The sequence below is a fragment of the Chlamydotis macqueenii genome, chromosome 24 (genome assembly GCF_036417535.1).
Source record: "Chlamydotis macqueenii isolate bChlMac1 chromosome 24, bChlMac1.mat, whole genome shotgun sequence".
Taxonomy (NCBI): Eukaryota; Metazoa; Chordata; class Aves; order Otidiformes; family Otididae; genus Chlamydotis; species Chlamydotis macqueenii.
The window spans coordinates 5,077,502-5,092,288 of record NC_141579.1 but is presented as its reverse complement, the minus strand read 5'-3'; the positions used below and the strand labels follow the sequence as shown (position 1 = coordinate 5,092,288).

The 14,787-nt window shown below is 55.7% G+C and overlaps 2 protein-coding genes across 2 annotated transcripts in view; both read left to right on the top strand.

Annotated features, from left to right (window-relative positions):
* The first annotated feature begins 402 nt into the window (after positions 1–402).
* Positions 403–4,381, top strand: NHERF4 (NHERF family PDZ scaffold protein 4). Its single transcript, XM_086766206.1, has 10 exons — positions 403–433; positions 1,097–1,124; positions 1,436–1,500; positions 1,707–1,918; positions 2,041–2,227; positions 2,315–2,451; positions 2,527–2,731; positions 2,920–3,116; positions 3,273–3,443; positions 3,681–4,381. The coding sequence occupies exons 1-10, from the start codon at positions 418–420 to the stop codon at positions 3,723–3,725; spliced, it is 1,263 nt and encodes a 420-aa protein (XP_086622332.1). The 5' UTR covers positions 403–417; the 3' UTR covers positions 3,726–4,381.
* Positions 4,382–9,978: 5,597 nt separating this feature from the next.
* The window catches only part of CBL (Cbl proto-oncogene), a 40,923-nt gene continuing 36,114 nt past the window's right edge, over positions 9,979–14,787 (top strand). Inside the window, exon 1 of the mRNA XM_086766255.1 lies at positions 9,979–10,279. Coding sequence (XP_086622381.1) covers positions 10,133–10,279 — 147 coding nt within the window. The 5' untranslated portion in view covers positions 9,979–10,132. The remainder of the gene's footprint in view (positions 10,280–14,787) is intronic.

Genomic DNA, 14,787 nt, shown 5'->3' with positions numbered 1-14,787 from the left:
CTCAGTCTCCAATTTGGGCCCTTCCTGGGGGAGGAATGTGGAGGTGCTGGTGCAGCTGTCCCTCCAGCAGTTGGAGTGGAGGGCTCTGGCCCTTTCCCATCTCATGGGGCTAGGATAGGGCAGCCCACTTCTGCGGCAGCCCATGCTGAGCCAGTTGGTCTTCCCCACTGTGGGCTGCCCTTGAGGGCAGCTGGAAGCTGGAACACGAGAATCTGTTCCTAAGCTGTGTATCCCAGGGTGTTGGTCCCTGCTCCCAGCTCTGCTGGGCGAGGGCTGGAAGGGCCCCAGGCCTGGGAGGGCAGGGGAGACGTCGGAGCTGTTTAACCATTAAACCTGGGGCGTCTTGGAAGAGGCGGGGACACTGGCTTCGCTGCCACTTCACACTGTACCTTGCTCCCTTTCACATTCCCTGCAGCCATGAAGCAAACAAAAGGTATGTGCTGGTGCAGTGGGGCTTCATCCTGCAGAGACCCTTCCCCACATGCATGTCTCCAGGCCCTGCTTTCGCGTGGAGCAAGGCAAAGCCCAGGCAGGCCATGGAAAGGAGCTAGAGGCATTCAGGAAAATGCAGATGTGGGGGCACTTGGCAGGAATCCCCTCTCCTTGGCTTTGGGGGTCCTTGTGCTGGAAGTAGTGGGGAGGGGTTTTATGGGGAGATGCGCAAGGGAAGGTCTCTGTCTCCATCTCCTGGCTCCAGCCAACTCTCTGCGCCCTGGTGACCTTTCTCATCCCTCACTCAAAAGCCCTGTAAAACCCCAGGACTAACGTCCATCTGCATGCCACCACTTGTCCCTGCTTTGCCCCTGTGCTGCAGGACCCCACTGGGCTGAGCAGCGGGTGCCCATTGGACCCAAGAAGAAGGAGTCTTGCTGCTTTGAAATGCAAGAGGACACTGGTTGCAGGGCCAAGGGCTGATTTGTGCCTGGGCAGAGGCTGTAGCTGGGGTGCAGAGGGGCTGGGGGTGCTGCTTGAACTCTGCAAACCCACCTCACCTGGCATGCTCAGCCTGCAAATGGACAAGCCCTGAGCACTTGAGAGTGTGGAGTCTACGCCTGTCCTGCCACTTCCTGCACTGACCTCTCCTCTACCTCCGCAGGGCTCGAGGGTGACGAGAAGGCCATCGTGTAAGTGCCAAGCTTCCCCTGGCTGGGGGTTTCCTGGGGCTCACGGCCCCGCAGCTGGGGCGCATACTCAGCTGAGGTGGTGTGGGTCACAGCTGCCTTCTTCCGTGAGTTGTCAGCTCAGGAGAAATGTGGGGGACAGGCCAAGAGGGAGCTCCCCTCCTGGCTTTCCCCAGGGAAGAGGAGGCACTGGAGCTATAGCCTCAGCTGGCCCTTTCTGGGAGTAACGGGGCTCCCCACAGCAGGGCTGGAGAGGACAGGGGGAAGCTGTGCTACTGTACTAATGTGGCTTCTCCTGCGCTTTATCATTTCAGAAAATTTGAATTTAACCCCAAAGATGGGATTGACAATCCTGCCTTGACACTGACTGAGGACATGGGTAAATATACCTGTCTTCCCAGGATGTCCCTGGGACAGCACGGGGTTCTGGGCGTTGCTGGAGTCCTGGGCTCTCTCATGCCAGGGAGCTGTGGGGAGGTGAACGTGTAAGGCAGTGGGGATGGAGAGACTCTAGCGTAGGATGGGGTAGAAAACCTGTGTTAGGATCCCTGCAGGGCCATGCTCACAGGTGGTGCCCCCATGCAGATGGCGAGGGTGTGGGGGAGCCCCGCTTCTACCTCCTGAGCAAGGGCAGCACGGAGACTTTCGGCTTCTGCCTCCATGAGGAGCTGGGCTGCCGGGGCCACGTCATCCGGCAGGTCGAGCTGGGGGGGGTGGCCCAGCGCAGGGGGCTGCAGGACGGGGACCGGCTCCTCCAGGTCAATGGTCACTTCGTCGACCACATGGACCACTGCAGGGTAAGCTGGAAGCACCCCGGGGCTGTGGGAACACTCGGGTCCACCCCGGCCAGGGGCCCTGACCCCACAGGCTGTGACTGGAGGGGCACCCTGAACAGGGTTCACAGCCTTAGTCCTTCCAGGTGGTGCAGAAGATCAAGGCCAGTGGGAACCAGGTCCTATTGGCAGTGCTGGACGGTGACTCCTACGAAGCAGCCAAAGCCCTGGGCAGGGACCTGTCCCAGATGCTGCCGGCTGACATCCGCCCGCGCCTCTGCCACATCACACGGGACAAAAGTGGTTTTGGCTTCAGTGTGTCGAGTCCAGAAGGTAAAGCACGGAGCGGGATGCCGGCGTCGTGATCCTCCCTGATGCGGTGTCCTGCTCGCCCCAGGCTGTCTCTTCTTCTCCCTGCAGGTGTGAAGGGCACCTTCCAGCTGTCAGTGCGGGAAAACGGACCAGCAGAGAGAGCAGGGGTGCCACCAGGCTCCTGGCTCCTGGAGCTGAATGGGGCCAGTGTGAGGAACTGCTCACACACGCAGCTCGCCCGAAAAGTGCGTGCTCCTGGCACGGGTGGGTGGGGGACCAGGACTGGCAGTGTCGCTGAGCACCCTGCATTTCCCACCCAGCTTAAGCAGAGCGGCAACAAGGTGACGCTGCTGGTGGTGTCCAGTGCCGTGGAGGAGTTTTACCGCCTGAGGGGTCTGCGGGTCACGGCTGCCTTAGCGGACACCTCCTGGCTCCCCTTCAAGGCCCGGGAGCTGCACATGGTGAAGGGTCCAGCTGGCTATGGGTTTCTGCTAAAGGAAGATGACTGCAGGTCAGGGGCCACAGGTAAGGGGACTGAGGGGGGCAGTCTGCACGTGAGCAAGACATGGCTGAGGGTCAGGAATAGCTGCAAGACCTGTGCCCACAGTGGGACCCTGTCCTTACCTGCGCACACGGGTCAGCAGTGCCAGTTCCTCTCTGGCTGAATGCCTCTGTGAGCGTCTCCCCGCTCTCCCTCTGTCCCGCTGTGGCAGGCCAGTTCCTGTGGGATGTGGATGTGGGGTTGCCAGCAGAGCAGGCAGGGATGAAGGAAGGGGACCGTCTCCTGGCTGTGAATGGTGAGAGCATCGAGGGGCTGGACCACCAGCAGACAGTGCTCAGGATCCGTGCCCGTGATGACCAGGTGACGCTGCTGGTCATCGACCCCGCTGGCGATGAGTTCTACCAGTTGGTAGGTTTTGGGGACCCAGCGTGGTCCCACCCTAGGGTGCTGCAAGGCTGGATGATGGGATGGGTGTCTTTCCCCCAGGCCTGCACAGTGAGGTCCTCTGCGGGGGACCTGGCTTGCCAGGTGTGCCAGGAGACTATCCCTTTTCTGCTCTTCCAGATGGGGCTGTCCCCTCTGCTGTTCTTTGAGGACCGTGACCCTGCCTCAGGCTCTCGCACACCCTCCCTGCCCTCTCCCAGTGGCTCCCCTGGACTCTGTCATGTTGAGGTGGAACCAAAGGAACCTGGATCCTGGCTGGTGGCTGCTGCCAACAGTATTGGGATGAAACAGGTAACCCCTCTTGCCAGGCCCCAATAGCAGTGCTGCTCACAACCTGGCACTGCTCTGAGTCCTGGCGCTCTCCTCCCCTGCGTGTCCTAATATTTCCCTGACACCTCTGAGGCTGGCAGGAGGGGGCTGCGTGGTCCTCTGGTCACAGGGGCCAAGCAGAAAGACCACTTCAACCTGTCCATGGGGCATGTGTGGACTGTGGTGCAGTGGTGGATGTCTCCGCTGTGTCCCCTGCAGAGCCCATGCCAGGAGGAGCAGAGGAGGCTGCACCAGGCGTTCTAGTGGTCCAGGAGCACCCTGCCTCTGGCCAGGCTCTCTCACACAGCGCCTTGACCCAGGCCGCGTCCAGCCCTTCAATGCCTCCCGCCCAGCTCCCTGGAGAGCACAGAGTTGCTCAGCGTGGCCGTCGCATGCATAGCTGCTGTGTCTCCATGCCTGCGATGGGGCTTGCAGCATCACAAGTCTCAGAGACTCATCTCCACTGACTGAGGCTGGCCCCAAGCTTTTATTGACCACAGTGGTGGCTTCTTGTAACCTGAAGACAGACCTGTGTCTTTGCCTGCCCAGCTGCCTCCAGGGGTATCTAGGGACATTGCACTGAAGCTTTTGCCCAGCTCCAGGCTCTGGCAGCTCCTAGGAGAGCCAAGGCACTGCCCTCTATGCCATGACCCACGGGACTGGGGAGTCTGAGGCTTGGCTCAGCCAAGGGCTGGCCTTCAGGCTGCTGTGTGAAGGGAAAAGGGACCAGTGGAGGCTGATGGGGTGCTGGAGCAACCCCCCACCACTCAGCCCACTGGCTTAGGCCTGCCCCTGCATGGACATCTCTCTTGTGCTCCTCCTGTCATCCTTCGTGTGGGCAGTGAGTGTCCACCACCCATCACAGCACTGTTCCTGCATAGCCCATTTGGGGTGTGATTAAAGGACAAATCAGCACTGCTGTTTGTGTGGGTAATGTTATAGAGAGGACTGTGACTCAGCAGTGCATCCCAGGGCCAGATAGGACCTATCTTCTCTTACTTAGCCTGGGGAAGATGGGGTGGTGGGCTGTGGGTGTGGGAAGCTCTCCAAGTGTGCTCATAGGGAGGTAGGGGCTGAGAGCCCGTCCTGTGCTTGTAGCCCCAGGGCACTATATCTCCAGGGGATTGAGGCTGAACTCCTGTATGCAGTCCTAGTTCTCCACAGCGATGGTCCTTCCTACCTCTTTCCAGTGCTGGCTGGCCTCTGCCATCTTGGCTAGCACGACATCCAAGCTACTGTGGTGAGAAAGAGGATGGTGAGGAGCGGGGACCATGCTGCCAGGGGAAGCCACCCACAACCAAGTCCCCACTCCCTCTCCGTGGCACTGAGCCTGCTCTGCAGCTGGGTGATGGTCCTGTCCCTCTCTGCTAGTGCTTGGGTGACAGTCTCCTGGGTCTGCTGGCTATCCCAGAGCCTGGTGGCTGTAGGGTGCAGGTCAGAGCAGGGGATACTGAGCACCTGAGCATGGGAGGGTGCAGGCAGTGTGTGGCAAAGCCTCTGCCCGATCCCCCTCATCCCCAGCGTGCCAGAGGGCTCTGGGACAGGGGTGGAATCACAGCATCCCCTTTGCAATCAGCATTTCCCGGGGTTGGGGGTGCACTAGGTCAGGCTTTGCCTTCAGCTGCTGCTGTGCTGGCAGCACAGGGCGAATGAGTCCTCCAAGTGCACTTTATTGCCCTGGAGAGCACCCCATCCCCACCAAGCTGCTCCTGCAGGCTCCTTACCTTTGCCTCCAAGAGCTGGCTGTGGGCTGCTGTCTGCTTCTGCAGCTCCTGGTATTGCTGGGTCATCTCTGGGAGGCAGGGAAGGAAGGAGGGGACAGACATCTGTAGGGGGATTATAGGAGGGACAAGCAGGCAGTCCCTCTGCTCAGATCCCAGCGCCTGTGACCAGGAAGGGGCTGCAGCAAGGCCTGACCTGAGGGTTCCCCTTGCAGGGCGATGCATCGGAAGCAGCTGTGCATACACCCTCTCCCTGCCTGGCAGGGCTGTGACAATGCTGGCGGGCAGGAGGGAGCCCTGGAGGGAAAGTTTTACCTCTGTTGAGCGTGGGAGAGTGAAAACGAGAACAGAGTTTTGTGTGCGGCAAAGACCGCAAACCTTTGGCTGAGGTTTTACCTCTGCTAAAATCCGTGCCTTTTTGAGCACTAACGGAAATTGCGAGGCAATGACTTTTGCAGGCAGGGAAGTCTCTGCTTCTGTGGTCTCCTCTGTCTGTGTTGAGTACAGGTATCTGGGGTGCAATGAGTCCACATCCAGAGCCTTTGGACACTGACAGCATGGGAGGGAGCAGGGCTAGCCAGCAGCAGGGTGGTTTGGGGCTGAGCGGTCAAGGCTGAAGGGAGAGGTGGGGTAAGTTTGGTTGGTTTCCTCCCATCCCTGCCCTCACCTTCAATGTCTTGCTTGTCTTCCCATACCTGCTCCAGTGCCTTCTTCAGGTCCCAGAGCCTCACAGCCTCCACTCGAGCCCTTCATTGTCAGCTTTTGCCTGCTAGGTCATCTCCCTCCAAGGAGCTGCAAGCCAGAGATGCACAGGACTGCCACGGGGACAATGTGCTTCCTGACAGGTGACCCACACCACGAGCCTGGCTTGAGCACAGGCAGGCAAAGGGCACCATCCAGACTATACTGGGTGGTTAGTTCCCTGCCCAGTACTTCCTTGGTACCTTGGCTCAGCAGTGACTTATTCCTAGCCTTTCTCTGCTCCCAAAGTCAGGGGATGTGGATACATCCTCAGCCCATGCCTGGCCCCAAGCCCTGCCTGAACCAGAGTGAATCTCATAGCAAGAAGCCTCCCCTTCATTTCAGCCTAGTGCTGTGATAGGGAAGAATTTCCAGGTGGTTGTCCCACTACAGCGTCCCCACCACCTCCCATCTGCTTTCCATACTGCTCCTCTTTTTCTCTGCCATCTCTGCAGCATTGCCGGTCTCTGTAAGCAGCCGCTGTGCTGCACGCCAGGGACTCTTGGGACAGCACAGGCACCCCCTGGGGCTGGAGCCCACCAGCAAGGCAGGCCCTGTGCCGTCCTCTGGCATGACTTGCCACTGGGAAGGGCTAGTCCCTAGGAAGTATATGCAGGGCAGCAGGCATCCCTTGCTTGCCCCAGCGCCTGGCTCCTCCTGACCTTACCCAGGCGCTCTCTCACCATGTCAGCCTCCAGTGCTGGCAGAGCTGCTGTTTTTGACCTCTCCCTTGGATCCTGCTGGACTGGAAGGTGCAGTAGAGTGTGGGGTGCCCTGGACCCCCCTGCCTCCTGTATGTCATCAGGCATAACTGTGGTGCTGCCCTGGCACAGAGTGAGCAGAGCTGGGGGAGATGCGAGAGCCACAGCCGTGGGGCCCTGCTCCAATCCTTCACCCCGGAGCTCCTGCTTCCAACAGCCCCCACGATGCCTGCCCTTGCTAGGGAGGGGAAGCATCAGGGAAAGGGACAGGAGAGGTACATTTCTGCTTCCTGGAGGGAGACAAGATCCCAAACTCACCTGCTATGTTTTTCTTCGGCTGCTTTTTCACTCCTTTTCTCCCTTTCCCTTTGCTCTTCAGAGGCATCCTCCTGCAAAGTGATACCAGTGCTCCCTCTCAGCAACTGGTGCTCACACACTGGACTTTTGGGCAAGAAAATGGAGGCAGTGCCTCCCCCTCCCCCCCTCCCCGCCCCAGCACGTGGAGGAAAAGGCTTCTCCTTCCCCAGGAAGCGAGGTCCAGAGACACGGACCTGCCCTGCCCCTGCCAGGATGGTTGTCTTGCCAGCACCTGTCCCACCTGCTAGCACAGACCTCAGTCCCTCAAGATGCAGCAGTTGCCTTCAAGCTAGTCCCTGCTGTTGTAGCAGCTATCTGCAACGAAGGGAGGTTGCGGCCCTAAACCTGCCTCTGCTTTGCAGCAGCTGAGCATCTCATTCCTGCGACAGAGGCATGGATCAAACGTGCCCTGTGCCCAGCACAGTGCTGGGGTGATCCGAAGCCAGCCCTGCTCCCCAGCACTGAACTGGTTGTGTTTGGCTGCAGGATTGCAGGACACAGCTCCGATCAGGTAGGCTAGACCTCATCCTGCTTGTGTCCCAGAGCGGCAGTCCCAGAGGAGACTTAGCTGAGATCTGCAGGCACAGAAGTTGAGGTGCATCTTGTGTGCACCCATGTGCATGCATCTGAAACTATTGCCCAGCTGTGCAGAGCTGAGCAAAGAGAGGAGCATTAGTGCATGCATGGGCCTGGCAGCTGGCTGGCAGGCAGCGTGGGGCACACAGAAGGGAAGGAGAGCGCATGCTTATGCCCAGCCTTGGGTGGTACAACCAGCAAGGGACCTAGACGCTGCTCTCGCCCACAACCACACGTGAGATACACACAGGCACTTTGCACTCTTGGCTGCCAGGCACCAGGCTGGAGGGAAGTGATTTCGAAATGCCCAGTGTGACAATGCTCTCCAGCACAGTGGTGGCAAGTGACCGCTGTGCTGAGCACAGCCCCGGACCCAGCAAGGGCCGGGTCAGAGGCAGATGGGAGCCCTGCAGAGGGGTGCTGGACTGCTCTTTCCCCCAGGGAGGGAACAGCCCCAAGTGAAAGCAACCTTTGCTTGAAGCCTCACATGTAAATACAGCCACGACTTGGAGTGAATCGTGCCCAGAGAAGCAGATAGCTAGGAATGCAATTGCTCAAGCATGCTCTCGGGTCTTTTTGGATTTGGGCCATAGTGATTTTTATATTTGGCTCCACGAAGCTGGTGAAACCCTCCCCAGCCCTCTCCCCAGGTACTTGTGGTATCCCAGAGCTGGCCAGGGCACCCTCCAGTGGTCAATCCGGCTTGACTATTAGCCAGAATCCATTAGCATCTAATGGGAAAAGCCTCAGGAACACAGCCTCAATAAATGTTGACATATTTGAGGTCAATATAAACCTTAGGAAAATTTGCCCAGGTAATTAAAGCCAGACAAGGAGCTGCCTGTCCCAGAAATATTTACCAAGCTTTACTAAAGGCAGTAAAATCAAGACAGAGAGTTTTATAACCAGTACATGTAGGGCTTCCTTGCTATAGCTAGTGCTGCATGCTGCTTCCCAGTGTCCTGCTCATCTGATGCCCCAGCGCACCATGTGCTATGCAGGAACTCGCCAAGAGACAGCCTTGGTCCCAGACATAGACGCGTGGAAGAGAACAGTGCTGGAGCCAGGGTGGTGTGGGGCAGTGCAGTGCTTTGCTGTGACACAAGTGGGGTGATGTACAATATTCTTGTGCAGGCAGGAGAGGGATAGCATGTACAGCCTCCCTGCTACCAGCACCACAGCCTGAGCACAGAGCCCTGTGGCTGTGCCCCGGGCTGGCAGGGGCTGAGCACCAGCAGCAGAGCACAGCGCATCCCTTCCGTGGCAGACGGTGTACCAGGGCAGCAGCTTTTCTGTGCTGCTGTGGCTTTGCACAGCTGGCACCCCAGGGGTCCTGGCTTCCATGCGAGAGTGGGTGTATGGGTGCCATGGGGGAAGCAAAGGGTTGAGGACTGCTGTGGGGTTTATCTCTAGTGTAGATCCCAGCTCCCCTGAGGCTGTGTTGTCCAACCTCCAGACCCGAGCTCACGTTCCTCAAAGTCAGGCTGGCCAAACTGCAGCATTTGCTGTTTTGTTTTGTCTTCTTTCCTCCTTAAAGCCCGTGCTGTGAGACTGATGCTGTGTTGTACCAGCCTCAGCTGTTTTTTTTGCAAAGGCAGTGTTCTTCTGCCTGGGAAAGGAGGCTGAAAAGAGGATCTGAAGGCATCGAAGAAACAGAACTGAACTTTCTCTCGAGTCCATGTCGTAATTTCTCAAGGTTTGGTGTGGTCAGCTCTGCCAAAACATTGACCTACTCCCTGGTCTCCTTTGCTCTCCCTGCTCTTCTGTCCTCTCTTGCCCCCGCGGGCCCTTCCTGCTCTGGGGACCCGCTGGAGCCAGGCTGCGGGTAACGGGACAGCAGCTCTAGAGGCTGCTCCTTCCCCTGCCTTCGCAGAGGGACACGCCTCAGAGATACCGACAGCGACCGGCCCTTCCCGTTTCCGTCCTGGCTGGGGCACAGCGCGGTTCCCGGGACCGCTTCCCCGTTTTCGGGCTGGACATCGGCCGTTCGAAGAAAAGGGAACTCGGCTGCTGGAAAGAGGAAACGATCGTGTTTTGCAACCTCCGAAACCGGCGCAGCCTGCCGCGGAAGGGAACCGCGGGACAGCTCTCGGCCGCCGGGCCCGGGTCTGTCCCCGCCGGGGGCGGCGGGACCGGAGACAGCGCAGCCCGGGCGCCGGGCGCAGTTCCCGCCGTTCCCATGGCGACCGCGCCCCGCCCGCCAGCACCAAACATGCCGCCGCGCCGCCCTCGCTTCCGCTGTGCGCCTGCCCCACTCGTCTCTTCCCACCTCCTGCCAGGAGCGGGTCCCGGCCAATCGGCGCCGGCTCCGCCTAGGCGGAGGGTGCGGTCCCGGGCGCGCAGGGGGAGGCGGCCCGCCAATCAGCGCGCGGCGTGGCCAGGGCGGAGGGCGGAGCCGGCGCTAGAACCGGGCGCCACCGCCCGCGGTTGCTGCTGCTGCTGCCGCCGCCTGCCCGGCCCGGCCTACGGCAGCGCCCCTACGTCCGGTTGCCCTGCAGGGCCGCGGCCCGGTGGCGGGCGGGGGCGACGGGCCCGGTGTGGGCGCGTTCGCGGCCGCCGCCCCCGTGCCGCCCTCATGTCGGCGCCGCTGAAGAAGGGCCCCGGGGGGCTGATCGGGCTCATGAAGGACGCCTTCCAGCCGCACCACCACCACCTCGGCCCGCACCAGCCCGGCGCCGTGGACAAGAAGATGGTGGAGAAGTGCTGGAAGCTGATGGACAAGGTGGGCCTGGAGGCGGGTCGGGCCGGCCCGGGCAGGCGGGGAGAGCTGTGAGGCGGCTCCGGGAGGGTCGGGCTGGGGCGGAAGCGGGCCCTGAGGGTTGAGGTAGGGCTGGGGCTGGGTAGGGGGGCCGAGGGGGCTGGGCTGAAGCGTTCGGGGAGGCAAAGGAGGGGTTGGGGTAGGGTAGTGAGGGATAGGATAGGGCTGGGCTGAGGAGTTTGGGGTGGTGGGGTGGCCCTGGGGGCAGAGGGGGCCCTGTGGGGTAGGGTGAGCCTGCAGCTGCAGCGTTTTGCAGGGTTGGGTGGGGGGGCGAGGGCTGTGTGGGTGCAGGATGGGGTGCAGCGTTTTGCGAGGGGGGATGTGGGAGCTGGTGGAGGGATGTGCGGTGGAGGGAGAGGCCCGAGGCAGGATGGGAGTGGGATGTGAAAACCGGAAGGTGTGGAAGGAGAAGAGCAGCTCTGCAAGGGATGAGATGTATGCAGGGCTCTGAGGGGGCCGCAGGCTGGAGAAAGAGGGGAGGATGCAGACCTGTTCAGGAGGATCTGGGATTTGTACCGGCCTAGTCTTGCAGATGCAGGGGTGAGCACCGGTGGTGCTGGTGGGGGAAAGGCTGGGTATGAGGAGCTGAAGGTACGTCCTGATGGTGCCAGCCGTAGGCCCTGCCTGTGTATCACTACACGAGGGAGGAATCTGGGATTTGCTTGTCTGAAGGTGAGACTTGGCCTGTGGTAGACCCTGGTGTGAGTACTGGTTGGTGAGGCTCAATATCTGCTCTGTGCTAGTTCAGATTATTCTTTTCTGAATGAACAGACATTTGTTACTGAGCTCAGCACAGAGCCCTTTCCTTAAAACTGGGAGCCTGCTGTAAACCATAACAGTCTGAACAAACCCCTCTGTAATAAATGCATGTAGTTACTCAAAGATAAGGAGTATGAAATCTAATGTTAAACAACAAAAACCTATGGTGTGGGAATGGGAAAGGACATCTTCTAGTCCCACACCTTTATGTGGGGCACTGCGCTCTAGGGTCATTAAGGCTCTCCACTCCTCCACCTTTTAAAATGCCAGGAAATGGCTGTTGCCAGGGGCAGAACACCAGGCCTTTTGGTGTGATGGTGGCTGGCAATTGATTTACCAGCCTGGCTAAGCATGTTGGTAAATCCATTGTTTTAAGAAATCCTGGTGAGTTGTTAGTGGATGCTAGTGTTATTTATAGAATGACCTAGTAAGTGAGCACAGACATCCAGAAGTGCGCATAAAACAAAAATCTTCTAATATTTTTTCTGAGATTTTGATTGCTCTTTTGATGTTGTTATTGTTCAGCTCTGAGAATTGAGGCTAGGCTTCACATGTTGGAGTCTAAAATGTGCAGTGCATTTTATAATGCTGGATTCAGGGCCCTAAACCATTGCCAAAGTTGCCTGCAGTCCTTGGGGAGTGTCACCTCACCACCTTCTTCCCCTCTGGGAGCAGACCAAGCAGGGCTGATGGGCATACCTCATCCAATTGCCCTGCAGGCTTATGCATTTCAACTTTTCTTTCTCTTTTTCCCTGCATTGTTTATGCATGCAGTGCCTGAATCTCCTGCAGTAAATGCTAGAGCAAGCAGTGTAGATGACTTTTTAAAAAAATATATTAAATTATGTTCGTGCCAAGAAGTCACTTTGTGTTGGCTGGCTCAACAAAATACGTGGTTTATAGTTGTGCCTTGCTGTGTTTGTGATGGGCTTTGATCACCTTCTGCAGAGAGAGACTGGGATAAAAAAATAAAGTCTTTTGAGAAGTGCCAGTGGCTCCCTTACAAACACTAAGGGCAAGCCTAAGTGCTAATATGGGAAAGGTAGTTTGAGCACAGAAACGTGATCATCTTAGAAACAGGTTTAACTCCCAGATACAACTTGTAAGAATGCACATCTTCATTCTTGTGAATGTCAGCCTATGTTTGACCTCATAACCTGATCTGTTCAAAGGAAAAGATCGACCTGAAAAAAAAAAAATATTACTTTGGCATTTTGAGTTGCAGTGGGATGGTTTTTTGGGGGGAGGATACTTTCACAGCTTCAGATCTGCATAGCCAGTTTTTGGCTGCATACCCTCTCCACAATGATACCACTGACAGAAAAGCCAAGGCAGGCTACTGTTGTATTTGCCACAGGTTAAAGTAGTCTTTTCTAAATGTGCACTGACTTCCCAGTTTTGCTTGCAGGCAGCATCCGAAAGCTCTTGGGTGTAGGCTTAACTTTAAAGTATTTAAGAGTTAGTTGCTCAGTCTTGATTTGTACAGGAGGAAAGATTTGGCTGTGAAAAGCCTTTCGGATTTCAGTTAGACTTTAATTGTACTTCTGCATGCTTATGAGAACGTATCTGAATTAAAAATCTTTTTAGTAGTGTAGCAAATTGCCAGGCAAACACAGTGCTCCTGAAGCTAGTGGTAAGAAGGGCTAAATGAATGGATGATGTTGAAAATGAGTTAGTTTTTTGGGCCAAGAAAAGGAAATTACAGATGCAGATGAAGAAAATAACTTGTGTGCGTGTTTAATAGCTTATGTGTTTGCCTTTCATAAATGTGTGCTATGTCTGTGTGCATACAGTGCATTCATTCACGACCCGATTCGTTAGTCTGTATAACTAGCTGGTGGTGTCAAAGCATTCGTGCATCTCTTTTCCGATGTGACTGATGAATTTCCTATGCAAGCTGATTCTTGTCCAAATATTTTTCCCCAGTGTTCTCCAGAAGCTGCCTGACGAATTCCTGTCTTTCAGATTTTTTCCCTGAAGTTCTAATTTCTGTCAGTACTAACCGTTCCTCCTGCAGTTGTGTGTGGTCACATATAGCACGGACATAAAATAACCCTTTTCATCACTGTGCAGCAGGATGTTCACCTTCAGCTGAATTAGGTGATGTTTATGTGTTTATTTATAGAATAGAGGTTAAATGTGTCTTGAAAGCTGAATGTGTTGTGAGATGTCTTGTGAGCTTGCAAGCTTGCAGGTGCACAGCAAGCAACACTGCAATTTCCTTGCAGTGTCTGAAACCTAGTAAAGTGTATAGATTGGCTCAAGCGGGAGAAACTGCTGTTAGTCTGTTTTTATCATGCTTGCTTGTCTTATCACTGTCTTTAGCAACTAAAGCAGTACTTAATATAAGAAAACATATGATATATTGTATGGTGAAAACAACTTGTATTTTTTACACGGAAGGATGAGATTACGCATCACCTGTTGCAAATGTGATCTGGGCAGCAGATAATGCAGACCACTTGAGTGGATGGTATTTGAGGAACAGGTGGTGTAGTCACAAACCACTTAGGATGAGGTATAAGGGATGTAGCAGAAGAATGGTAGAGTACATGGAGGCGGAAGAGGTGCTTTGAGATTAGACTTCTCTAAACAGCGTACTAATGCCTTTCAGTGTCTATAACTGATACAGAGAAATGCCACTGTAGGGCACCTTCATCGTAAGTAGAAGAGAGGCCCAATACAAATTCAGCAGGAGATAAGAGAAGTTTGAGTAGGTTTTCTTTTGCTGTTGTCTTCAGATGAAATGAGATGTGATTTCAATAAAGAAGTTAGCTATTTAGCTCTTAGAGGAAGGAAGAAGCTATGGCTTTTTAGAACTGTGCTGAAGGGGGTGTAAGCTAGAAGGGAAAAACTGTTATCTGGCACAGTAGAACCTGGGGGCTTGTCAGGCCTGGAACTCTGACACGGTCCCCCACCGGTGGCAAGCGGGTCGGTGGTGTCTGTGCCGGGGACTTTCTGCCAGAACAAGAAATGAGTCGTATCGATGGCTGCAGCAAATGGGCTAGCACTGGCTTTTCCACGGATAGGGCTGGGGTTGAGCAAAGTGGGGAAAGTGATGAACTAAGAGGATGGGATGGGTAGACAGGAAGCTGAGAGAGGAGGGTTCAGGGTGTGTTGGAGGGAAGAGCCTACTAGTGTGGCACCTGGTGAGTCTGCCTTGAGGGGCCACAATTTGTATAAGTTTTTGGCTCTGTTAAGCAGCTCTCTGCCCCTCCTGACAAATACTGTGTATTGTTAAATGAGTGCATTTGCTTAGATATCTCATTTTTCTTGAATGCTTCTTCCTTCCTTCTACTAACATGTACCTCATCCAACTACATAACCTGAATGCAGTATTTAAAAAAGCTTATGGCTCTTGCTGTGTTTCTCTGGTTGTCTCTGTGTTGTGCCTGTGACAGTGCTCTGTACGCGGTCTCACTGCTTTTGTATGTTAGGTACCCTGTTCCTTTGTGTGTGAAAGTCTGATGAAGCAGTGCTGTAGAGAAATATTTTAAATCCAGGAATCAGTCAAAGCAAGCTGCAGAATCTTGAGAAGAAAGACTCAGTTCCAGGCCTAGAAAATCGATGAGAGACTTCTTTTCCTTGAATGAGTGGATAACAGATTCTTTCCTCAAATCTGAGTGGGGAAACTGGTTTTTTATTATTTTCTCCTCTTGAGTTTGGACAATGCAAATCAGTGAAGTTGGTTTTAGGATTCTTCACAGCCCAAC

Coding starts and splice junctions, on each gene's coding strand:
- NHERF4 (XM_086766206.1), top strand. Junction 2,732..2,919: donor CTGCAGGTCAGGGGCCACAG/GTAAGGGGACTG, acceptor CCGCTGTGGCAG/GCCAGTTCCTGTGGGATGTG. Junction 3,117..3,272: donor GCGATGAGTTCTACCAGTTG/GTAGGTTTTGGG, acceptor CTGCTCTTCCAG/ATGGGGCTGTCCCCTCTGCT.